Source organism: Podarcis liolepis (genome assembly GCF_965112155.1).
Source record: "Podarcis liolepis genome assembly, chromosome: 1".
NCBI classification, from domain to species: domain Eukaryota; kingdom Metazoa; phylum Chordata; class Lepidosauria; order Squamata; family Lacertidae; genus Podarcis; species Podarcis liolepis.
The window spans coordinates 120,033,357-120,058,377 of NC_139554.1; the positions used below are offsets into that span (position 1 = coordinate 120,033,357).

The following is a 25,021-nucleotide window of genomic DNA, read 5'->3' on the forward strand; positions in this document are numbered from 1 at the left end:
CTGCATATCTGTGTGTGTTTCATAAGTAGGCAGTAGGCTTTCATGTGGGATTGATTAGCAAGGGAATACCAGTGTCAACAAATATAATGTGGAAAACAGCCCTGAGGAATTACAGATTTTGGACCCCAAGGTATGTACACGTGAACCTCTACAAAGAGCAGGTTTTCCAAGATTTCACTTGTATGTTGCTGCTTGTTTTGACAATGTGGATAATCTGGTTTAACTTGCCTTCAGGACTAGCAATCAAAACCAAAGGGGATTGTTTGAGAACACAGAAGTCTTTCCAGATACAGTGCCAGCTGATAATTTTCTGAACTTTGCTTGCAATCTTTTGCTTTGTTGAAACATTTAACTAATGGTTTGTGTATGATTTATAATACAGGCCGTAAATCTTATTGGGCTTGTGGGCCTATGTGCAAACTGGAAAAGCCGTTGTGGCTACTGCCTACATGTTGCAGCCATGTACAATTACAATTAACCCTTTCCTCCCCAGATCACAATTAACTCTTTCCTCCCCAGATATGACCCCCCCCCCCCAGAAATCACCACTCTCCTGCCACAATTAGGCTTGGGGAGAGTCCTATATAGTTGTACCTTGGAAGTCGAACGGAATCCGTTCCAAAATGCTTGCAAACCAAGGCACGGCTTCTGATTGGCTGCAGGAAGCTCCTGCAGCCAATCGGAAGCCGCGGGGGACCCTCGGGTTCCAAAGAACACTCACAAACCGGAGAACTCACTTCCGGGTTTGCAGAATTCGGGAGCCAAAATGTTTGAGTCGCAAGGCGTTCATCAACCAAGGTAAGACTGTACTGGTTCCAGGTGAGTGAGCATATTGTGGCAGGAGAGTGGTGATTTCCAGGGGGGGGGGGGAGGAAGGGTCATATCTGGGGAGGAAAGGGTTAATTGTGATCCCCCCAAATTGTCCCTCTGCAGTTGTATTTGGGTTTGGGAAACTCTGTTATTTTGGTTCCAGTAGAAGGATGTTGTTGTGTTTTTTTTAAAAAAATTCTTATGGATACAGGCTAAAATTTCATCAGAGTTAATGTCCGTAGAATTTGTGGTACACCATAAATTGTGTGCATGCTTACAGGCCCTGTAGCCTATAAAAGTACACATATTTTTGGAGCTCTTTGACAATTATGGATATGATATGTATTGAGAAGAGTTAAACAGTGTCCGCTTACATACCTGATGCGTTTGTGTGTGTTATTTTAACTAGGAAAACTATGGTTTTGATAAGATTGAAATTCGAGATAACGGTGATGGGATCAAGGCAGCGGATGTTCCTGTTGCGGCAGTGAAACACTACACTTCAAAAATAAGCTCATCTGAGGACCTTGAAAACTTGGCAACATACGGTTTCCGTGGCGAAGCTTTGGGTTCAATTTGTAGCATGTCTGAGGTAAAAGCCTAACATAGTTTCAGGTGCTTATTTGTTTGTAAATTATTCTGGATTGGCCTGAGTGCCGATCTCAGGTAAGGTTCTGTTAGTTTCACATATTCCATAGTACTTTATCACATTTCTACATTTCACTCCGGGTACCATGTGTTGCCTTCAAACCTAAACTTCTGGATTCAATGTAGTAATTTAGAAGATGCTAACAAGAACACACCCATATACGTACAACATCCGTCAACGGAACCTAACCTCCTCGCGCAAAACAAGCTGACAGACTTGCTCTTAAGATTCTGTTTGTCTTAAACGACCTTGGCCCAGCGTACCAGAAGGAGCGTCTCCACCCCATCATTCAGCCTGGACACTGAGGTCCAGCTCCGAGGGCCTTCTGGCGGTTCCCTCACTGCGAGAAGTGAGGTTACAGGGAACCAGACAGAGGGCCTTCTCGGTAGTGGCGCCCGCCCTGTGGAACACTCTCCCACCAGATGTCAAGGAAATAAACAACTATCTGACATCTGAAGGCAGCTCTGTTTAGGGAAGTTTTTAATGTTTGATGTTTTATTGTGTTTTTAATATTCTGTTGGGAGCCGCCTAGAGTGGCTGGGGAAACCCAGCCAGATGGGCGGGGTATAAATAATGAATTATTATTATTATTATCATTATGCATTGTATGTCCTTAGTCAGAGTTAGCAATCTGTCTCCCAGGTCCACAACTACTTTCTTTAGTCGCATCCACACCATTATTTTAAAACACATTTAACACACATTTAAAGCCCATGGTTTCCTCCCAATAATCCTGAGAACTGTAATTTACTCCTCACATCCTTCCTTCCTTCCTTCCTTCCTTCCTTCCTTCCTTCCTTCCTTCCTTTCTTTTGAAGGGGATGTAACCATAGTTAAACTTCCCTTCTTGGAGATGGTGCAAATTGTCTTCCCATGAACAAAAACAACAGTGCTCACATGACAGTTTTTAATATTCTTTTGGGAGCTGCCCAGAGTGGCTGAGGAGGCCCAGCCAGATGGACAGGGTATAAGTAATTTATTATTATTATTATTATTGATAAAGTAGCACAGATTTGTACATGGTGTGTGCACAAAGGATGCTAAAGGAGGAGAGGAGGCGGAGGCGGCGAGTAAATGGGTATGGTGTTGTGTGTGGAAGGGAGAGTGAGGAGGACGGAGGAGGACGGAAAGGGGGCAAAGAGGATAATGTGTGCATGTAAAAGTGTGCTGCACAAAAGCAGAGAGAATATGACTGGGACTGGGGTGATATATCAGTGTATTGTCCAAAACTGGTTTGAAGTCCATATTGTGATGCCAGTTTCGTAATTTTTGACCTGGCAATATATCATGAATCGTGATTTTTGCATAACACACACACAATGTGAGAAAAGGCTTCTCTCGATTCCTGCAGTCCCCATTAACTCTTAACGGCTCAGCTCTCCCCTCCTGCCTCACACAAGAGGCAGCGAATCACAAGAGGAGGTGCTGGCAAAAATCACAATGTGGGGAAAACCGTGAGCCCAGCCAATGCTCCGTCCTTATTGCAGACATGGTGATATATCGTATATTGTGACGTTTGGTTGGCGACATATTGCGAGGCTGAAAACCAGATCTCGCCTAGCCGTAGATAAGACACGGAAATAGGGGTGATCAATGTGCAAGGGAGAGTTGAGGAAAACTGAGGAGGAGAGTAGAGGAAAAAGGAGTGAAGGTGAAAATGGGGCGGGGGGAAGAGGGAATAGGAGGCATGGGATTGGATTCAAAGATAAAAGGGTCTGCGGAAGAGGAGGTAGGGGGCGACCTCACAGCTACGCAGAAGGTGAGAAGGGTGCTGAGCAGCTGCAATGTGTGGGGGGAGAAGGAGGTGGAGGATACAGGAAGCTACCTATAAAAGTGGTTTGGGTGCAAGGAGGGTTGCACAGAAAGGGGGAGCACATGGGTATTGGCGTGACGGCGAAAACAGGTTCACAGTGGGGCTGCAAAATGGAAGGGAGAAATCGCTTTGGGATTGGCAGGGGACAAGCGAGCTGAGTCGTCGTATGGGGTAGCCAAGGGGAAGCTCCAGGCGATTAATATGTGGGAAGATGGCAGCAGGGATTGGCCAGCAGGAGAGCAGCCTCTACCAAATGATTTTGGAAGCTTCCGTTTGACGCCAGCACCTTCCGCTTCTAGGTGCTGATTACAACCAAGACCGCTTCTGACGATTTCAGCACCCAGTACCTGTTGGATAGAAGCGGTCACGTGACTTCTCAAAAGCCGTCTCATCTCGGACAAGGTAGGGCCGTTAACAGGATTTATGGGGAGGAATTCAGTATCGCACTCTTTGGACCATTCCATCTGCAGGAGCGTTTCGGCTGGCCAGAGAAAACAGTCCCTTTGCTCTCCTCCCATCGCGGGCTTGGCGGGGGTTTTGGGGGGAGAAGATTGGGGGGGGAGCTATGTTGCCCTAGTGGGAGCCCTTGGCTGGCTTCCACTTGCACAGGGTTAATTGAACCCAGGCCATTTTCAATACCGTATTGGCCTTGAATATAAGCCACACTTTTTACCCCCAAATTCCAACCATGAAAAGTGAAAAGTGCGGCTTAAATTCGCGACCTTACCAAAATTGGCTTTTACGACATCGCTGCTGAAACAGACATATGGTAAAACAAAGGAATGTTTTGTTGCCGATTTGCGAGCTTGAGACTGCCGTGCAATTAATTCTAATGTCATTCATCGCTTTCGATTGCGGGTCCTCTCTAGTACCCGAAGGATTTTCTTCTACATTTGCCATTTACGGGTGTGAGTGCCTGTGGAATTTTAAGGGAGTGGCTTATATTTGGGTATTGTCTCTCCCCACCCCCCTTGAATTTGAAAGGTGCGGCTTATTTACGGGTGCGGCTTATATTCAGGGCAATACGATATTTGAAGGGGTCTTCTCTTCTAAACTGCTCATGGACCTCCTCTCCCCATATAATAATGGTAATAGTAGTAGTATCAGTAGTAGTAACAACAACAACAACAACAACAACAACAACATTTGTATGCCGCCCATCTGACTGGGCCTATCCAAACTCTGAGATCATCTTCTGAGGCCCTCCTTCGTGTGCCTCCTCCTTGAGAGGTCTGGAGGGTGGCAACACGAGAACGGGCCTTTTCTGCAGTGGCTCCCCGTCTGTGAAATGCTCTCCTCAAGGAAGTTCACCTGGCACCTTCATTATACACCATTAGGCAGAAACGTTCCTCTTTCACCAGGCCTTTGGCTGATTGACATCCAATGCCCTTTTAAAATGTGATGGGGAGGGGGGATATTAGGTTCTTCTTTTTCATTATTTTCATTATGTCTTTTGTGTTTTTATACCTTGGGTTAAGAACTCATTATTTTTCATGTTAACGGCAAGCAACAATAATATGGAAAACTCCGTGACACGACTAAACCATTCAGAATGTAAAACAGATCTTATTAAGGAGATTATATGCTCATTTGAGCCCACAGAGCTCGGGGACAGGAGAGATAAACGTTGCTCAAATTTGCTGAACCAAAAGGAAATACAATTAGTATAGTAACTGATCTTGACATGAATTTACATGTGCCCTTGTGCATGTCAAACATCTCATGCAAAAATGCCCCCGCCATTCAATTTCTGTACAAGTTTCACTTACACATCTTAGGACCCAAAGCCTTATATATTTTACAAACCCCTATAAAAGTCAAATATAGATGAAAGTTGGCATCCTAACACCATGGCATAACCAAATGTTAAGTGCAATAACATCTACAAAATCCGTGATTAAATGCAATAATGTGCAATTATTTTAGAGTTTGGAAGATTTAACCCCCCCCCCCTTAATATATAAAAAAGGATATAAAAATGTCCTAATTTTCCAAAGCAGCAAACAACTTGCCGATTTTTAAAACTGCTGTATCAGGTGAAAATCTTTCAGGGAGGGGGGATAACATTTGCAATGCTAGCACAACACCCCAAAACATGATGCTATATAAGTGACTTTACAGTTGAGGTGCAAGCAGATATGACTGCACAAGTGTTTTATGATCTGAGCGATAACATATTTACAAGCAAAATGGGGGAGACACTATCATATTTAACAAGAAGATTCTTAAGATTTAACTGCTCTGATTTCTGTTTAGGCGACTCTCCACGCACCATGATTAAATTCCAGCATGGTACTCTATTTTACGAAGTACACGCCGTACCAGCTTAAAAGTCCTACCCTTTATAGATGCAACGTATAAAGTTACATTTAGGATTGCACCATGGTGAGGTTTTCATTTGTTAAAAAGGTGACTCTACCAGCAACCAGCAATAAAATCAAAGTGGTGTGCCATCAAAACACATCTATTTAGATGTAGATAATGTAGTAGAAACAAGTTACATCTTTAGAGTATAATCCTGCCAGTTTTTTTTACTATTATTATTATTATTAAACAATCATAGGAAATGAAATGATTGATGAGTGATTGCTATTATTGGAATACATCTTATTAACTGAGATGCGCCTAGCTTACCCTAGGTAAAGGTAAAGGGACTCCTGACCGTTAGGTCCCGTTGCGAACGACTCTGGGGTTGCGGCGCTCATCTCAGTTTACTAGCCAAGGGAGCCAGCATACAGCTTCCATATGGCCAGCATGACTAAGCCGCTTCTGGCAAACCAGAGCAGCGCACGGAAACGCCGTTTACCTTCCCCCCAGAGTGGTACCTATTTATCTACTTGCACTTTGACGTGCTTTCGAACTGCTAGGTTGGCAGGAGCTGGGACCGAGCAATGGGAGCTCACCCTGTCACGGGGATTCTACCCACCAACCTTCTGATCAGCAAGTCCTAGGCTCTGGTTTAGACCCCAGCGCCACCCGCGTCCCACTTACTCCCACTAGCTTACCCTACTTAAGCCCAATTCTCAGTTTTTAAAATACGGTTTCACTCCTGTGCTTAAGCTGCACCGACTGAGGAGCTATGGGATATGGCAGAAGGCCCTCACACCAGTGCCTTCTCTGCCAATGAACTCATAGATACAATGCTACCACTCCATGATATATACAAGCATAAGGTTATGGCAGCTAAACTGGCACAGCTCCACCAGCATGACAGCCATGCCAGATTGGAGACATCTTTATAATTATGATTATGATTATTAAAATTTGCAAACTGCCCTAGACCTGCAGGTCTCAGGCTGGTTCACAAGATAGAATTGCAATGCAGTGGTACCTCAGGTTACAGACGCTTCAGGTTACAGATTCTGCTAACCCAGAAATAGTACCTCGGGTTTGAATTTTGCTTCAGGATGAGAAAAGAAATTGTTCTCTGGTGGCGCAGTGGCAGCGGGAGGCCCCATTAGCTAAAGTGGTACTTCAGGTTAAGAACAGATTCAGGTTAAGAATGGACCTCCAGAACGAATTAAGTTCTTAACCCGAGGTACCACTGTACTAATATGGGTACCAGTGGGAGGGAAATAGAGAGAGCCATGAGCACTTGGTCATCTTTGGCTTACGTCATATATCAAGTTAATCGTACTCTGTGGTCCCCGTCCCCCCTTTCTCCTTCTGGTAGGTACAACTGTAACTGTTCTGAAGCTGTTCAAGAATCTGCCTGTGAGAAAGCAGTTTTACTCAACAGATAAAAAACGTAAGGAAGAAATTAAAAAAATCCAGAAACTTCTGATGGCATACGGCATCATAAAACCAGAACTGAGGATCACATTTACACACAACAAGGTAACAAACGCATTGTCTTCGAAATGACTAAGATGGCTGCACTATTACGGTTGTATTTTTCAAACCTGGAGTTCTCCAAAGTTTAGATAAGGTCAGATTTCCGTGGCCCAAATCCAAAGAAAGTTAAATTAGGCACCTTGTGATTTCAGCAGAGCTTGAGCACAGCAAGGTTTCCTATTTGGGCACCTATTGCCTCCATTTTGAGATGGTGGCTTGCTATCCTGACCAGAAGGGGAAAGGCTATTTCATTGGCTCTCTGGAGAGGCAGCTGCCTTTGGTCTCTAGCACTACCCGTTTGGTCAGGCTTTGGCAATCCGGGTTGTTGATGGGTGGCTGCCAACTCAAGAGTTTCCCCAACCTGTCGTGTTTCTTCATGGTAGCATACTATTGCTAGGAATTTGCTGCTGCTACTCTTCCCTTGATACCGTACTTTTCGCTCTATAGGATGCACTTTTTCCCCTTCAAAAATGAAGGGGAAATGTGTGTGAATCCTATGGAGCGAATGCAGGCTTTCGCTGAAGCCTGGAGAGCTAGAGGGGTCAGTGCACACCGACCCCTCTCGCTCTCCAGGCTTCAGGCAGCTATCCACAAGCCTTCAGAGCGCGGCGGGAGCAGCCTGCAGCCTGAAGCCCAGGGAGCGCAGCGCCTATGGTCTGGTGCGTCCTATGGAGCGAAAAATACGGTGTGTTTTTATTAACCAAAATTTATATTCTGCTTGTTTGTTTAAAAACAAAACACCTCTAAGGAGCTGAAAATGATGCACTGCTCATACACTGCTTAACTTTCTGCAAATCTGTGCAAAGCACTTCTTTGACTTGGTACCATTTTTAAAAGGGGATTGGGATTGTGGAGTGTTTTCGGAAGGGGATATTTCTGAATAGGTAGAGGTGCCCTACCTGTAGTCCATGACCGTCATCTTTCCGGGCTTTGGTGAAGTTTTAAATAATCGTATTCTATAACGGTAAAAGTTACCCGCAACTCTCCTTGGATCTTTCTTGCGTTTGGAGGAAAGAACCTTCCTGGAAATAACTGCACTGTTATTTCCAAGACGAGAGTGACATCTAATGGTCAAGCTGAATTTGTCAAAGCAACTTGATGTATCTGTGTATCTGAAGAAGTGTGCATGCACACGAAAGCTTATACCAAGAACTAACTTAGTTGGTCTTTAAGGTGCTACTGGAAGGAATTTTTTTATTTCAACTTGATGATGTTTGGGTTATTCCTTCAGAGAAGCTGAGTGCAGCTGGCTTAAACTGGTTCTGTTATCTCTTCTGTCAAGGGCATGCCAAAAATAGGGCCAGAAGGAGCCAGGGTTTCTCTTTCTCTTTCTGTCTCTCTTTCCTTCTGGTGTGGGGTTCTGTACATAGTTTGCTTAGTGTTAAGGTTTAGACTTATGATAAGTTATTGTAAGCTTAAGTCTGCTGCAACTGGATTTCTTATGGACAGTGCCAATCCTGAATGTATTGGATTTGTGACCATTATGCTCATTTGCCTTCAGTAGCAGCAAAGCGCTGCTGGGTGAAATACAATTGCCTCCGGTCTATTTTGGGGGGAATACTACAATGTATTTTAAGTTTTTACTCTGCTAACTAGATGTTAGAGTCCTGCTCTGGATCGAAATTGAGTAGAATTTCATGTCAGATAAATCACAATGTTGCAAACCAGATATCGCCCAGCTCTAGCAGCCGGGCTGCCCTCATGCTTTACAAATGAGTTCTCCCCGAAGCACAGCAGCCTAGGACTTGCCGATCAAAAGTTCGGCGGTTCGAATCCCCGCGACGGGGTGAGCTCCCGTTGCTCGGTCCCTGCTCCTGCCAACCTAGCAGTTCGAAAGCATGTCAAAATGCAAGTAGATAAATAGGTACCGCTCCAGCGGGAAGGTAAACGGCGTTTCTGTGCACTGCTCTGGTTAGCCAGAAGTGGCTTAGTCATGCTGGCCACATGACCCGGAAGCTGTACGCCGGCTCCCTCGGCCAATAAAGCAAGATGAGCGCCGCAACCCCAGAGTCGGCCACGACTGGACCTAATGGTCAGGGGTCCCTTTACCTTTACCTATGTTCTTTTTATTTATTTTTATTTTTAAAAAACATTTATAAACTGCTTAATATTTTTAAAAAATCTCTTTAAGCGGTTAGATGAGCTGCTACAATTGTGCATTGAATTCCTCGTTGCCAGTGGGGACCAGGTAAGTAGTTAAATTCAAGACGAGAGACTCTTATTTTCCCCCACTCTTGTTTGATTTCAGTATGAGTAAATCAGAGTTATTTATAATAAGAAATCCTATCTGGGGGGGAGAGACATTGTACATGTTTATTGAGAGCCAAGGGGTCTTTTAAGACAGAGTATAGCTACTCACAATTGTGTGGGGATTTTTCTGTAGTGTTGACTCACCCCAAGTGATTTCTTGGGGGGGGGGTGTCACAGCTTGTGAAAATCACCACTTGTTCATTTACTTTGGTTGCATTGCGCTTGCTCTTATTGAATTTGTTTGACTCACCTGAGTAGTTGTGTAATGTCATCCGATGTGTGAACAATGGTAATTAATCGTGGACAAAAAGAAGATATTTATCCGTATTGAAAGGGTGGCAATGTGTCTGCGCTAGCGGGGGAAAGCAATTGAAGTGAACGCTATTGGAATAAGGTGAATATTTTCCCAATTGAGACATTTTATGGAAATGGCTTAACAAAAAAGTCCACGTTCATCATTTCAGCTCAAAAATATAAACCAGGGAGTATCGGATACAGCCATAACCTTCATGATAATCTTACAGAATCACATCCTTCTAAAATGTTGAGAATAAAACAAGCGATCTATAACAATCCTTGTCTAAATATATTTATAATGAGGGAAATCCTATATAAATCAAGAACCAGTAAGAAGCAATGTTTTCAAACAGCGATTTGCAGCAAAGTACTAAGACTCAAAATGTTTTCATAGGTCAAGAGATTCTGTAACAGCAAAAAGCAAAAAAGCCACATAATATGAATTCAGCTCTCTGTGGTGAGAATTGCATTTCTAAGTGTTAAATTGGAACTTTTGACAGGGCAGCTGTTAGTATTCAAAGCATTGCCCTTGAGACTTTTCAGCACTAGAGGGCAATCATTAGCTACAGCATGAGTGGGAACAAGGCAAAAACAAATCACTAGAATCCATTGGCCTCTTCATTGACCAGTATATATACCTTATTTTTCGCACCATAGGGCGCACCTGACCATAGGGCGCAGAGGGGGAAATCAAGGGAAAAAATATGACACCCCCCCTGCACTGGGAGCAGCGGACAGGCTGCAGGCAGCCTGTGCGTTTCTCCCAGACCTACTGCCTGCTTTTGCGGGAGGTGGGGGAATTCTCCCGCAGAAGCCGTGCGCTCTTTAAAGGGTGCGTGGCTCCTGTGGGCTTTTCTACGAGGTAGGAGAAGGGACTGATGCGGCCAGTCAGTCCCTTCTCCCTCCTGGTGAAAAGCCCGCAAGAGCGCACGGAGCTTGTGTGCAGCCCTTGGGGGCTTCCCCCCCCCTGCCTCCCCCCTGCATTCGCTCCATAGGACGCACACACATTTTCCCTTGCTTTTTAGGAGGGAAAAAGTGCGTCCTATAGAGCGAAAAATATGGTATATATATATAGAGAGAGAGACAGGTGTGCTGCCTAAAAGCCTATCCTGAAGACCAAGGAATCCATAAAGGTTGATAGGGTGCTATTGAGAGAATCAGCAGGTGCACAGACCTCGATCTCTGGATTCTCATGTTTAAAACCAGCCTCATTTTTCATATACTTTGGTTGTTGAATGCCTTGCGACTCAAACATGTGGGCTCCCAAATTCCACAAACCCAGAAGTAAGTGTTCCGGTTTGCAAACTTTTGGGGGAAGCCGAACATCCGACGTGGCTTACGTGGCTTCCAGTTGAGTGCAGGACGCTCCTGCAGCCAATCAGAAGCCGCGCCTTGGTTTCTAAACGTTTTCGGAAGACAAACGGACTTCTGGAACGGATTCTGTTCAAGAACCAAGGTACGACTGTGTAAGGAAGTTTTGTGTGCAGTAAATAATTCCGTTGTGAGCCACAGGAGCTGTGAGGGATACAGAAAAATGCCACTGATTATTGATCAGCTTTATGTGTTGTGTTATGTGTTCTGTCCATGATTGCGACAGAAGAGTCCCGTGAGCTTGCGGAGGCAGCTCCTAAAAACAAAAGAGCAGGAAGAAATGGCTTATGAGATAAATTATGAGATGAAACAGGTAGCATAAAGTATTTTCAGGTAATGGGCACTTTAATAGCTAACTGAGGTGGTAGCGTAGTAGAAACCTTTAGCCCAGGGGTCGGCAACGTGCGGCCCATGAGCCAGATGCGGCCCAGGAAGACCGTTTTACCGGCCCACGAGCCGCCCCCGAACCAAGCTGCCCACTCAACGAGTCCCCTGTGCACTGCGCTAAACCAGCATGGCGCGGGGACTCGCTGAGCGGCGTCAGAAATGGCGTCTGCGGACACACAGATACTGGAAATGGCGTCTGCGGACACACAGATACTGGAAATGGCGTCTGCACATGCCCAGAAGCCGGAAATCGCTTCTGCACAGGCGCAATTTTTGGCGTCTGGGCATGCGCAGAAGCGATTTCCGGTATCTGGACATGCGCAGATGCCATTTCCGGCATCATGCTGCTCCAGTCCGGCCCCCGGACGATCTCTGTGGGAGTGATCCAGCCCATGGCCGGTAAACCTTGCCGACCCCTGCTTTAGCCCCAAAACTTAGTGATTGTATGAAGAAAATTAAGAAATTCACTTGGTGAAGCGTTATGGCTCGAACTGAGAGAAGCGTGAGGGAATCCTTCCTTAAACAGTGAGGCTCCCCATGAAAACCTTGTGGGTTTTGAAGAATGAGGTCTCTCTGGAATGACATGGGGGAATTGAAAGAATTTGGGGGGGTTGCTTTGTGTGACTAAAAGTGCCTTTCTGCTCTGCTCAAACATCACACCGTTAGACCCATCCCTATAACTACTGTGAAAATTTATCACAGCTCTTTTAAAAGGATTTCCCACCCCCATCCTGCGGTCAAAGATATTCTGGTAAGAAAGCCTCTTTTTGGGTATCTCATCATACAGTGGTAGCTAAGCTCAATGCAAAAAAGTAGGTGCAGTGCTTTCCCCCCCTAAAAAAAAATATTTAGGGGTACTCTCATTTTCCTACTCATGTTGAAATGCTGCCCTTCAATGAGGCCAAACTTAGATTCACGAAATGTTTAGGGGTATGCTTACCCCTGCATACCCCCCAGAGAAAAAGCACCGAGTAGGTGTACAGTGGTGCCTCGCAAGACGAAATTAATCCGTTCCGTGAGTCTCTTCGTCTAGCGGTTTTTTCGTCTTGCGAAGCAACCCGCTTAGCGGATTAGCGCTATTAGCGGTTTAGCGGCTATTAAAGGCTTAGCGGATTAGCGGCTAAAAGGTTATTAGCGGATTAGCGGCTTAGAAAAAGGGGGGAAGCGGAAAAAATTGGAACACTCGCAAGACGTTTTCGTCTTGCAAAGCAAGCCCATAGGGAAAATCGTCTTGCGAAGCAGCTCAAAAACGGATAACCCTTTCGTCTAGCAGGTTTTCCGTCTTGCGAGGCATTCGTCTTGCGGGGCACCACTGTATTTTATAACACGCTGAAAATAACGACAAGAAAATTAACAAACCTCTTGGTTCTTTTCAACCCCCCTGCACATTTTCTGTGTTGTCAAACAATATCAGTCAAATTACCTCTTTCATTTCTTGACATTTTATTGTCTCATACTGAAAGAACCGTCCATTTTGTTTACGTGTTAAATGAAGACTTTTTGCACAATCAGTCGGTGTTGCCACATGCTTACATTTTATTTATTTATTTCCAGACAAAAGTGGATATATAGGCTTACCAGTCTACTTGGAAGTTTCCTGGTCGCTGCCCTTTACAAATTTAGGATGATTTTTTTTTGTTTTGTTTTTGTTTGAAATGTTTTGTTTGCATTAGCAGTAAATAATGGCTTGCTTAACAGATCAACCCTTGACGGGACTATTGCTATTTTGACAACTTGGATTAGCTTGTGCCTCATGTGTTTATGAAGGTTTATCCTGCCAAGACATTCTTTGAATGCTGATAATGTTGATACTCCTGCCAGTATGGTTATGTTAGAAAGAGGTATTTTCCCTCTTTCGTCACCATGTTCCTTGAAAGCCAACTGAATATTGAGGTGGCCACAGGGAGATAATTTACTGAAGTACTTGTTAGTTTGGTGTGTTTTTTTTAAAAAAAATCGATGTTCTTGTGGACAACAGAAAGCTGAGAATATTGGGTGTTTAAAAGGCAAGAATTAAAGAATGTTAAAAAAAAATAGCTTGCCATATTCTAAACACCTGGAAACGACTAATTTCACCCTATAAAAGAGTGCTGCACCTTGAAATCTGAGCTCTCTCATTGGTTGTTGGTAAAGATAGCTTCAAATTCTTTGCTATTTAAAATCTTAGGAATAATTTATGCACATAAACTATATGTACTTCCATACTATATTAGCTATGTAGGCATTTTATTTGAATGAGTTCTAATGATTTTTTTAAGGTATTTATTTTGTTGTCTTGTGACAGTTGTAGTGAAGGGCAGCATGGAAGTAACTTCCGTTAATCCATCTCAAATCTTCTGTCTGCAGAATTCTTTAATCTGGTGTAAGGAAATACTATATATAGCACACATAGCACAAACTCTAATTGATAATTCCATTCCAGCTATTTGTAACACTTCAGAAATAGCACTGAAAATAATACGAGATTGTGTTGCTACCTAGGAAGCGCTAACAGTTGTAGAGGCAACTTGGAGAGTGATAATGAGCTGTCACCTGTGCCAACCTGCTCACATTTTGCAGTAAAACATCTTCAGGAAATAAATTAGACCACTCAGTAGCTGGAAATTTTGAGCTCCTGTTGCCTGTGTTTACCAGGTGTAAGGTAAAAGGTAAAGGACCCCTGGACAGTTAAGTCCAGTCAAAAGTGACTATGGGGTTGCGACGCTCATCTTGCTTTCAGGCAGAGGGAGCTGGCGTTTGTCCGCAGACAGCTTTCCAGGTCATGTGGCCAACATGACTAAATTGCTTTTGGTGCAACGGGACACCGTGACGGAAACCAGAGCGCACGGAAATGCCGTTTACCTTCCCACCGGAGCGGTACCTATTTATCTACAGTGGTTAAGAACTTAATTCGTTCTGGAGGTCCGTTCTTAACCTGAAGCACCACTTTAGCTAATGGGGCCTCCCGCTGCTGCTGTGCCGCCGCTGCGCGATTTCTGTTCTCATCCTGAAGCAAAGTTCTTAACCCGAGGTACTATTTCTGGGTTAGCAGAGTCTGTAACCTGAAGCGTCTGTAACCCGAGGTAACACTGTGCTTGCACTTTGACGTGCTTTTGAACTGCTAGGTTGGCAGGAGCTGGGAGAGAGCCGACATGAGCTCACCCCGTTGCGGGGATTCGAACCGCAAACCTTCTAATCGGCAAGCCCAAGAGGCTCAGTGGTTTAGACCACAGCGCCACCCACGTCCTACCAGGTGTATGGGGTGTTAGGGGAAGGGTAGTACCTCTGGTGGGGGACATGTCATGCTCCTTCTGGGATAGTTCGCCCTCCTGTGGTCCCCACCCTGCCCTCAGCTCTCACCTGTGGCTCCTAGAAGCTGTGAGCATGTGATGGTAGCCACACCCTGGGAAACAGCTTCGACTGGCTGCCTACATCAGGTGAGGTTAGCCAATGAGTGTCAAACCCTCAGTGAGTTAGGGACCTACCCTGCATGGGAAGATAGGCTTCAGCGGATTGAGTGGATGAGATCGGTGGCGCCTTATATGTTTCCTTCCAGCAACTCCTGCCGCCAAGCTGGTGCCAAACATATCGCTCTGCTTTCCTTTGGATCGATATCAGCGAGGCGAGGCCTTGTTTTCTGGGGAGGCCAGGACCTCCATACAAACTGCCCAGGCTTGCGCCTCACAGAGGTTCCTTTGGTGCTGTTTGACTTCACCCCTGGAGGCGCACTCCATTCTTATCTTAAGGCAACTTAAGTGCAAGGAACTGACTTTGAAGAGGTGGAGAGAACAAGGAAGGGCCTGTTTGTATGATTCACTGGCGCTGTAAGCAAGTGATCAGTGGAGCCTGCTGAGCTGTAGGCCAGAAACAAACATGTCTACCTGAGGAGTAAAGGTAAAGGGACCCCCGACCATTAGGTCCAGTCGTGACCGACTCTGGGGTTGCGGCGCTCATCTCGCTTTATTGGCCAAGGGAGCTGGCATACAGCTTCCAGGTCATGTGGTCAGCATGACTAAGCTGCTTCTGGCGAACCAGAGCAGTGCATGGAAACGCCGTTTACCTTCCCACCGGAGCGGTACCTATTTATCTACTTGCGCTTTGACGTGCTTTCAAACTGCTAGGTTGGCAGGAGCAGGGACCGAGCAACAGGAGCTCATCTCGTCACAGGGATTTGAACCGCTGACCTTCTGATCGGCAAGTCCTAGGCTCTGTGGTTTAACCCACAGCGCCACCCACGTCCCTGAGGAATAGTTTGTGCTACTATGGCAGATTGGGAAAATGTCTCCATAATGTCTGCACCCTGGCAGTTTCATGTACGGCCTCCTCCTACATTCGTGCAATAGTTCATCCACATAGCATCTCCGTGGGTGTCTTCTGGTTGCGTTCTTGGTGAAACCTCTGGCTAGCGTGAAGAGGCCTAGCTTAGCAACCTTGCTGAAGCTAAGCCGCCCTGGATCTGCTCAGTCACCTGGCTAGAGAACTGCTTGGAGGCCACATGTGTGCTGCCTTGGCTTCGATGGCAGAAGGGCGGTGGGATAAAGAACAGGTAAAAAAAGTACAAGCGTTGGCTCTCAAAGACTGAACAGCTATATATCTAGCAGCTTTTGTTGGTTGAGGGTTGGCTTGACAAAAACAGGATACTTTCACTGCATTGTGGTTATTGAGGACCGTGAATGTCGCAATTCCCTTCAACTTCATGCTCAATAGGACTTCCAGTCGTTCCATTCTTTCTTTCTTTTAGCATTATTCTTTTTATTTGTTTATTTAGATTGTTTCTTAGGAGAGCCGAGGTGGAGAAATTAGGTGCTCTGGAACCTCTGCCTCTCTGTGTGGCTTCTTTTAACTCTGCCATTTCTCATATTAGCATGTTCCGATCTTTTGGACCTTTTCACTCCCCTCTCTTGAGCTTGTGAAGAAAGGAGGCGGTCATTTCTTGATGCCCGGGAGTGGCTCACTTCCCCCATAGCAGGGGAGCAGACTGTTTTCAGTCAATGTTTCTGCCTTGGAACTTACTCTGCAAAGGTCCCTTCCAAGGCAGTATGAATGGAGGGAAATGTTTTGCGTAAGAAAAAAAGACCCCTGCATACCCATGTGAAAAAGGAGAAAGGGAGCATGTTTAATAGAACCAGAAAAGAACTTATTGATTGGTTAGTAAATGTGTGAGAGATGGACACCTGTCTACTAGGAAATGACTGAGACCAACTCATCTTACTCTCCCAGCTGTTCAATATTCGATGTAACAACTCCCCCCACCCCCACCCAAAAAACAGGTTGAATTTGAAGTGCTGACCTAAAGGTGGAATGTTTTGTATCATGTTACCAATTCCTTGAGTCATCTAGTTTCTCATCCATTGCATTTTTCAAATGACAGCACATCATTTATAGCAGAAATGTTGTATCAGCTGCTCGCATATATAGTATGCGGTACCTGTTGAAATTCTTGTCTTCAGGTCTTATAGGTCATAGTCAGACATTACAGGCAGGGACTGCATAGATTGGAGTCCTGTGAGTGTGTTTTGCAATTTTTCGAAAGAGAACGGACTTGCTTTCCACCGGTGTTCAGGAGAATCGGAGGCAGCTGCAGAAACATCCAATGGTGCCTTCGTTTTACTGCCTGCTTGCCTTGCAGTGTCACTGCTGGACACAAAGATCTGTCCTCCATTGCTCCCCCAGAAAACAAAACAGTTGCTCTTGAAATGGTTGAGGCAAAGCTCAGTTGCTGGGCTGGCTGCCCGTTAAAAAAACCCAATCAGTATGCATGACATGAGTGCTTTCCCCCCTTTGTGCAGGAAAATGCAAGCAGCAAACTATCCTGCCCCTCCACATTTTTCCTGTTCTTTCTGATTTTACTGGATCCTACTCTTTAGGAGTCCAAATTGTTTCTCCCTCCCACAGATGCACGCCATGTATAGGCTAATGTGAACCCGCACACATCTCTTGCCTGTTTTCAGCTATCGAGTTATTTGGGGACATTCAGGAAATGTTTTTAAAAAGGCAAATGGACCAGGGCAGTGTTTCCTTGGTCACTTAGGTTAGAGCGCAAAGCATCTAAATGGGTTGGCTTCAGACATTCACCATTTGGACTTTCAGCTTGGGCCAGATTGTTCTTTTTCTCGGGCGATTCCACTAAAAGTAGTAGAATCATAAAGAGGCCACAAGGCTCATCTATTCCAAACTCCCTGCAGTGCGGGAATATTTTGCTCAATGTGGGGCCTGAACCCACAACCCTGAAATTAAAAGAGTCTCATGCTGTGCCGGCTGAGCTAATAATAATAATAATAATAATAATAATAATAATAATACAGTGGTACCTCGGGTTACATACGCTTCAGGTTACATACGCTTCAGGTTACATACGCTTCAGGTTACAGACTCCACTATCCCAGAAATACTGCTTCATGTTAAGAACTTTGCTTCAGGATGAGAACAGAAATTGTGCTCTGGCAGCGTGGCAGCAGCAGGAGGCCCCATTAGCTAAAGTGGTGCTTCAGGTTAAGAACAGTTTCAGGTTAAGAACAGTTTCAGGTTAAGAACGGACCTCCAGAACGAATTAAGTACTTAACCCGAGGTACCATTGTAATAAAATCTTCTTCATCTTATCAGAAGAATGAAACCTGACACCTAACAATACAACCTGCTTTTGAACTGTGTGATCTTCAGTGGCAGATACATAATAATTGGCAGAAATTGTGGATCATCTTATACACGGAAAGCAGAGGTGTGACGGGCGATTGGAGGCATCAGGAGATTTGCAGCAGCGATTGGGCATGTGATTTGTTGCTGTGGCAAGGTCTGTTGGTGATTGGCTGTGGTTGCATCAAGTGGGCAGGTGGTCTTTTGGCTGCGAGCGTGCAGATGATTGGTGGTCGCAGCAATTTCCATCCCCCCAGCAACTCTGGCAATCTCCTCCCCCAAAAAAGCTCAACAACTTTGCTGACCCCCCAAATAGGGGTCATCTTATACATGGGGGTGTGTTATACACGGAAAAAATACAGTATATGCACATGTATGTAAAGATTAAAGGGGGGGGGGGAGCCAAAACGCAATAAAGTGCAACACTTTCTGTCACACTTCTTTGCATTATTTAATACATTATCTGCTAACTTTAATCCATGAAAGCTAATGCCACCGAAAGACTGTTAGTCTTTTAAGATGCCGCAAGATGCTTCACTGTTCAAAATAAGAAATGTCTTTAGCTAACTCAAACAAGCGGACTTTTGGAGGGAAACCTTTTTCGTGTCGTGTTCTTCAATCTGTTTCATATGCAGTGGAACAAGGGAATCATAGCTTCCTTGCTAAGATTTGTATGGTTGGGGGTTTTTTTGCTAAACTTCGCTAGAGGGAAGAGCTCGCTGTCTGGAGGCTCAGTACTCTCCCAACACTTCATTTTCAGATTTTTGGCAGTCTCTTTCAGTAGCTAGCTACCCTGCCAAAGGCTTCTCCGTCACCTGCTCCCCCAGAATACCTCCCCCTTTGAGAGGAAAGGTTTAGATGAGCAAGGAGAAATTTGAGTATGACAATGTTGACAGAATTTGCTCTGAAGACTGACAGTGGGGAAATCTAATAGAAAACAGATCTTCCCAAGGCCTGCAAGAGAGTGCGGGTGATGCTGAGAAGGTGTCTATAAAGAATAAAATGTGGCTCACCTGATTAGTAATGCACTCTTCAGTGAGCTGGGATTTATAATTGAGCACCATTCAGGTAAACAACAAATATATTTTTTAAAAAGCAACCACTGCTTGTTAATTGAGGGTGCAGAATTCCTTATCTCTGGAATTTACAAGTACTTGCAGTGCTTCTGTAGGACCAAGCAAACTCCTGATGGAGGTATTATTTTTCACCCGGCATTAGCTTTCAGTACTACACATGGCTGCATCTGCTTGTAACTTTTTAACACAGGATTCTAAAGTTAGGCTCTTTAAAACACGGGAGGCCATCTGGCAAGCCCATAGGCCAGATCCTGGGCCCTGAAGCGGCCTACCTTGGCTAGAAACGGTGGTCCGTCCCCCCAACGTAAATGTGTGAAGGTATTTTTACACTGGAACTCCTTGCAGGCTGAGGGTTCAGCGCTCATACAGATTTTTGCATTTGCATAATGGGCCTACAGGACGAAGTAAGCCGTACAAATAAAAGTCTCTGCAAACGCAAGTTCGTCTTCTGTGGAACCACTCGCGGGACAATGATCTATGTGGAGATAGAATGACTGCCGAAATCATTCCCTTAAGGGAGAGGAAACAGTTGATCTTCCATGTTTGTGTTCAGTAGTAGCATACATATTCTAAAACAAATTGGTTTTACTTGAACAAGTATAGAATTCCATGAGGTAAAAAGTAAAGGTAAATGACCCCTGGACGGTTAAGTGGAGTCAAAGGCGCGACCATGGGGTTGCGGTGCTCATCTCGGTTTTGGGCTGAGGGAGCCGACGTTTGTCTACAGAGAACTTTCTGGGTCATGTGGCCAGCATGACTAAACCACTTCTGGTGCAGCGGGACACAATGACGGAAACCAGAGCACACGGAAACGCTGTTTACCTTCCTGCCACAGTGGTACCTATTTATCTACTTGCACTGGCGAGCTTTCGAACTGCAGGAGCTGGGACCAAGCAACGGGAGCTCACTCCCTCACAGGGATTCAAACTGATGACCTTCCAATCGGCACGCTCAAGTGGCTCAGTGTTTTAGACCACAGTGCCACCCGCTCCCGGAGAATTCCATGAATTGTGACATAATTAAAGGGAAGACACATTTTACATAATGAATAAGCGAACGAGCTGTGCTTTCTCTTCTTACACTTCCAAGGTTTCTTCAGATATGCAGAGTAATTCATCTCCCCTCTGGAGAAAAGTATGAATGCATGGTGCAATTTTCTATGCACTAGCGTGATGTTTACCTGGGATAGATTTACTGCATGGGAAAAGCTAGATTTTTCTGTCTGGGGAGAAAACAAATGAATTAGGCCTAGCAGGAGATATTAACACAGCCTCTTCTATAATTGTTTTCTCAATTTATAGGACATTGAGCTTGTTTACACATACAGTGGTACTTTGGTTTACAACCATAATCCGTCCCAGAGGTCTGTTTGTAAACCAAAACAGGTTGTAACCCAAGGTGTGCTTTCACCAATGGGGCCTCCAAAAGAAATTTGTTCGTAATCCCAAAAAAAAGGGGGGGGAAGGGTTGTAATCCAAAAAACTGGGACACACACTTCCGGGTTTGACGTGTTTGTAATCCAAAACGTATGCAAACCAAGACGTATGCAAACCAAGGTACCACTGTATTGCTAACCATGGTTTAGCAGGTAAATGTTAGCACTACATAGAGAAGCCTCAGGGAGCCTATGCAAAGTGTTCTTGTACACAATCCCTTCCCTCTGCTTTCTGTGAAGATTACTTTGAGTTTCAAGGACACAAACCAAGAATCCTGGTTTCAAACAAATAATAATTAAGCTAGCTTTATAACCTGTGATTCGTAACTTGGGCTTAGTAACTAAACATGGTTCGTTTTAAACCAGGATTCTTAGTTAACCCACTATTAAACCATGATTCTTTGAAACTGGAGGTAATTTTGGCAGAAGGTCCTCCTCATTTATATAGGAGGAAGAAGGGGAAGGAAGAACATGCAACCTGATGCTTCCTGTCTCACTGAGGGTTGTCCACTAAACCATGGCTTAGTGCTACTTGAGACCCGGCCATTGCCACAGATCACAACTCAGTTTTCATTGCCTATCAAGTGTTTGTTTGCTTAGAACAGATGAACCAGTTAAGATTCCTACAGAATCTTAACTGGTTCATCTGTTCTATGGAAACAAACACTTGATAGGCAATGAAAACTGAGTTGTGCAAGTAATATAAAGAAACGAGAATAGATTCTATTCTGTCATTCAGTTCTGAACAGTTAGCATTGCCTCAGTGGACACTAAGCCAAACTTTGACTTATGCACCTAACACTAAGCCAAACTTTGACTTATTGGGAACAAGCAAGCGTGCTGGTGCACATGGAGAAAATTGCAGCTGGTTTGCTCCTTCCCAGCTCTTGGTACTGCCATGCAACCATTAGCTAAGCCATGGTTTGCCCTAGTGTTGTGTCCAAACTTGCTTGTAGTGAGACAAACCATACATCCAGGTTTGGATATAGCATTTAAATAAACTATGGCTCAGCTTTTGCGAACATGGCAGCAGAAGAGAGGGAAGAGGAGACTCGTGACAGTTGTTTTCCTGTGCATGAGTAAGCTTGCCTGTTCATGGTAAACCATACTTCGATTTTGTGTTACATGTGAACTAGGCCTTTGTATATGCTTTTGTTTTTAATATGGGCTTTTCTAATAATATATCAGTGTTTGCTTCTTCAGAGCATGATTCTGGTACTTGCAAATTCCTTGCAGAAGTCATAATGGTTCCCATTTTTCTCTTTTCTTTCCAATTTTTTATATTATTATTATTATATAATTATGCCACCTATTCAAAAATGTATTCTGGGTGGTTCACTCAAATCACGAAGCTTATATAAAAATTATATTAAGACAACCAGGACACCTGGAAACAAAGTCTTACGAAGGGCAGTTGAGGGAATTGGGTATGTTTAGCTTGGAGAAGACTGAGAGGTGATAGCCATCTTCAAATAACTGAAGGGCTGCCACATGGAAGATTGAGCCAGCTTGTTTTCTACTGCTCCAGAGAGTGGGACATGGACCAATGGATTCAAATTACAAGAAATGAGATTCTGACAAAACATTAGAAAGAACTTTCTGACAGAAAGAGCTGTCAAAACAGTGGAATGGTCTACCTTGGAAAGTCTACCTTGGACGCTCCTTCTTTGAAAGTTTTTAAGCAAAGGTTGAGAGGGACGCGGGTGGTGCTGTGGGTTAAACCACAGAGCCTAGGACTTGCCGATCAGAAGGTTGGCGGTTCGAATCCCTGTGACGGGGTGAGCTCCCGTTGCTCGGTCCCTGCTCCTGCCAACCTAGCAGTTCGAAAGCACGTCAAAGTGCAAGTAGATAAATAGGTACCGCTCCGGCGGGAAGGTAAACAGCATTTCCGTGCGCTGCTCTGGTTCACCAGAAGCGGCTTAGTCATGCTGGCCACATAACCCGGAAGCTGTACGCCGGCTCCCTCGGCCAACAAAGCAAGATGAGCGCCGCAACCCCAGAGTCGGTCACGACTGGACCTGATGGTCAGGGGTCCCTTTACCTTTACCTTAAGCAAAGGTTGGATAACCATCTGTCAGGGATTCCTTAGCTGTGATTCTTGCATTGCAGGGGACTGGACTAGATGACTCTTGTGGTCATTTCCAACGCTACATTCTGTCAGAAATAAGCATCAGCATAAAAATAGTTCAATCACCACAAGACATCCTCCTTTTCACAAGTGTGAAGTTGTGTCTGTTTTGAGAGGAACTTTCATGCTCATCTCTAAGATTTTGTTTTACAATGTTTGCATCTACTTAAGGATCTAAAATGGAATTCCGCCAGGACGCAGTTGTCCTAGGTGGCAAGTATCTCTCTCTTTTTGCCCTGCTTGTAAATATACTATTTCTTTATCTCCTCTCTTGTTATTATTTTAGTCTCCTTAATCCAGGAAGGAAGAGTGCAGTGCCTACAAAATATAGTTAGGTTATTCTCTTCTGGATTGAAAAGGGACGGACAAATAACTTTTATATGTCAAACAAGTGCAAAACAGTTTATGCTGTTAACTAATTGGCAGCTTAAAAAACGTACTTTGAAACAGCAAAAGTTTTCAAGGGTTGGAGGGAACAGTTGGAAAATGGAACATTACTGGTTTGTATCATTGATCATGGGAATTCACCAGCCCTGGAATCACCTCTCTGTGGTTTTTTTTTAAAGCAAATTTTCTCAGTGACAGCCCATAGGAAGCAGTATCATTCGAATAGGTCTAGCAGGCATTTGTTCTGTGTAAGGTGGGCTGGTTCTCCAGCACCCCACATAGAACAGATCTGGGCAAAAGCGATGTCAAAGACTTCGTAGTCTTTCGATTCATGCAGTACTCTTCAATGAAACAGAGAGGAGTCAAGATATATTTGGCCAGCTCTGTCAAAACCTAAGATGGTCTGTATGTAATAATATATTTTGATAGGGTACTTTCGCAGTGTCATCATACTGCCCAGAGTCATATTCTTTCTTGGCTCATCCTAGGCCCCAGGTTTATGTGACCTAGAAAATACATGGGGGTGTGTGATATATTTATAGCACGATTTCGGAGTATAATCAAGATTATAAAGTAGTGCAAGGAAGCTTGCTTGGGAAATCAAGTTGCTTTCAGAAGTAAAGAAATGTAAAAGTTAACAAGGCTTTTTGGGCTTGGTGCATTTGATTTTTTTTAAAATCAGTTTTGGAGGTTTTCCCTACTGATTCCAGTTCCTAAGGAAAAGTAAATAAGAAATTCCTCCGGTGATTAGCTGTTACCTGCTTTTACAAACTTTGCATTTAGTAAGTTCTCATGTTCCAGAGCTCTCTTAAAACTTTTTTTAACTGATCTTTTGAAGAGTTATGTATATCAGACATTCAGCAGGTCAGGCAATGTAATAACATCCTTGCATTAATCAGCAACTAAGATTTATATCTGCGGCGTCACATTGATAGAAGCTAAAATAAGCACCGTGATGTTTATATCAGTTGTGTCAAAAGCGTCTTGGTCTAGATGTAATCATTTGCTTTAAATGTTTAAAAAAATACTTTTTAACAAAACAAGTGAAAACAATGCCTTGCAAATATAACCTCTCTCTTTTTTAAAATGCTATTAAAAAACTGCTTTGTTGGAAGAAACAAGACCCAATCAGAAAAGTGAAAAACTTTTGAAAGTGTCTCTACAAACAACAATTCCACAATTTTGGGGACAACAGTGTTTGGGTCTCTGGTTGATTTCTTAGGCACTGTTTGCAGTCACATTACACTGTTTGCAGTCACATTACACATTGCAATCCATCTCTGAGTGTGGGTACAAGTGCAGAGCCGTAGCTAATACAGTGGTACCTGAGGTTACAAACACTTCGGGTTACAGACTCCGCTAACCTGGAAGTAGTACCTTGGGTTAAGAACTTTACCTCAGGATGAGAACAGAAATCGTGTGGCGGCAGCGAGAGGCCCCATTAGCTATAGTGGTACCTCAGGTTAAGAATAGTTTCAGGTTAAGAATGGGCCTCCAGAACGAATTCAGTTCTTAACCAGAGGTACCACCGTAACTGCTGCTGTGAATGGAACATACTACAGTAAGCAGCCTTTTGAGGATGTGCATATCTAGATAAAGGCCGTTTTCTGTTCTCTCTGCAGTGGTAGGTTAATTGAGCATTTTAAAGTTTGATGGAAGGTGCCTATTTTGAACAGGATTATAATGAGGTAAAGGTAAAGGACCCCTGGACGGTTAAGTCCAGTCAAAAGCGACTATGGGGTTGCGGCGCTCATGTCGCTTTCAGGCTGAGGGAGCTGGCGCTTGTCCACAGACAGCTTTCCGAGTCATGTAGCCAGCATGACTAAACCACTTCTGGCACAACGGGACACCGTGACAGAAACCAGAGCGAATGGAAACGCCATTTACCTTCCTGCCACAGTGGTACCTGTTTATCTACTTGCACTGGCATGCTTTCAGACTGCTAGGCTGGGAGGAGCTGGGACCGAGCAAC

General features: G+C 44.4%; 1 protein-coding gene across 1 annotated transcript in view; it reads left to right on the top strand.

The window, feature by feature from the left end:
• PMS1 (PMS1 homolog 1, mismatch repair system component) overlaps window positions 1–25,021 on the top strand; it is a 51,252-nt gene that overhangs the window by 6,910 nt on the left and 19,321 nt on the right. Inside the window, exons 3-5 of the mRNA XM_083468276.1 lie at window positions 1,220–1,402; window positions 3,572–3,674; window positions 6,946–7,109. Coding sequence (XP_083324402.1) covers window positions 1,220–1,402; window positions 3,572–3,674; window positions 6,946–7,109 — 450 coding nt within the window. The remainder of the gene's footprint in view (window positions 1–1,219; window positions 1,403–3,571; window positions 3,675–6,945; window positions 7,110–25,021) is intronic.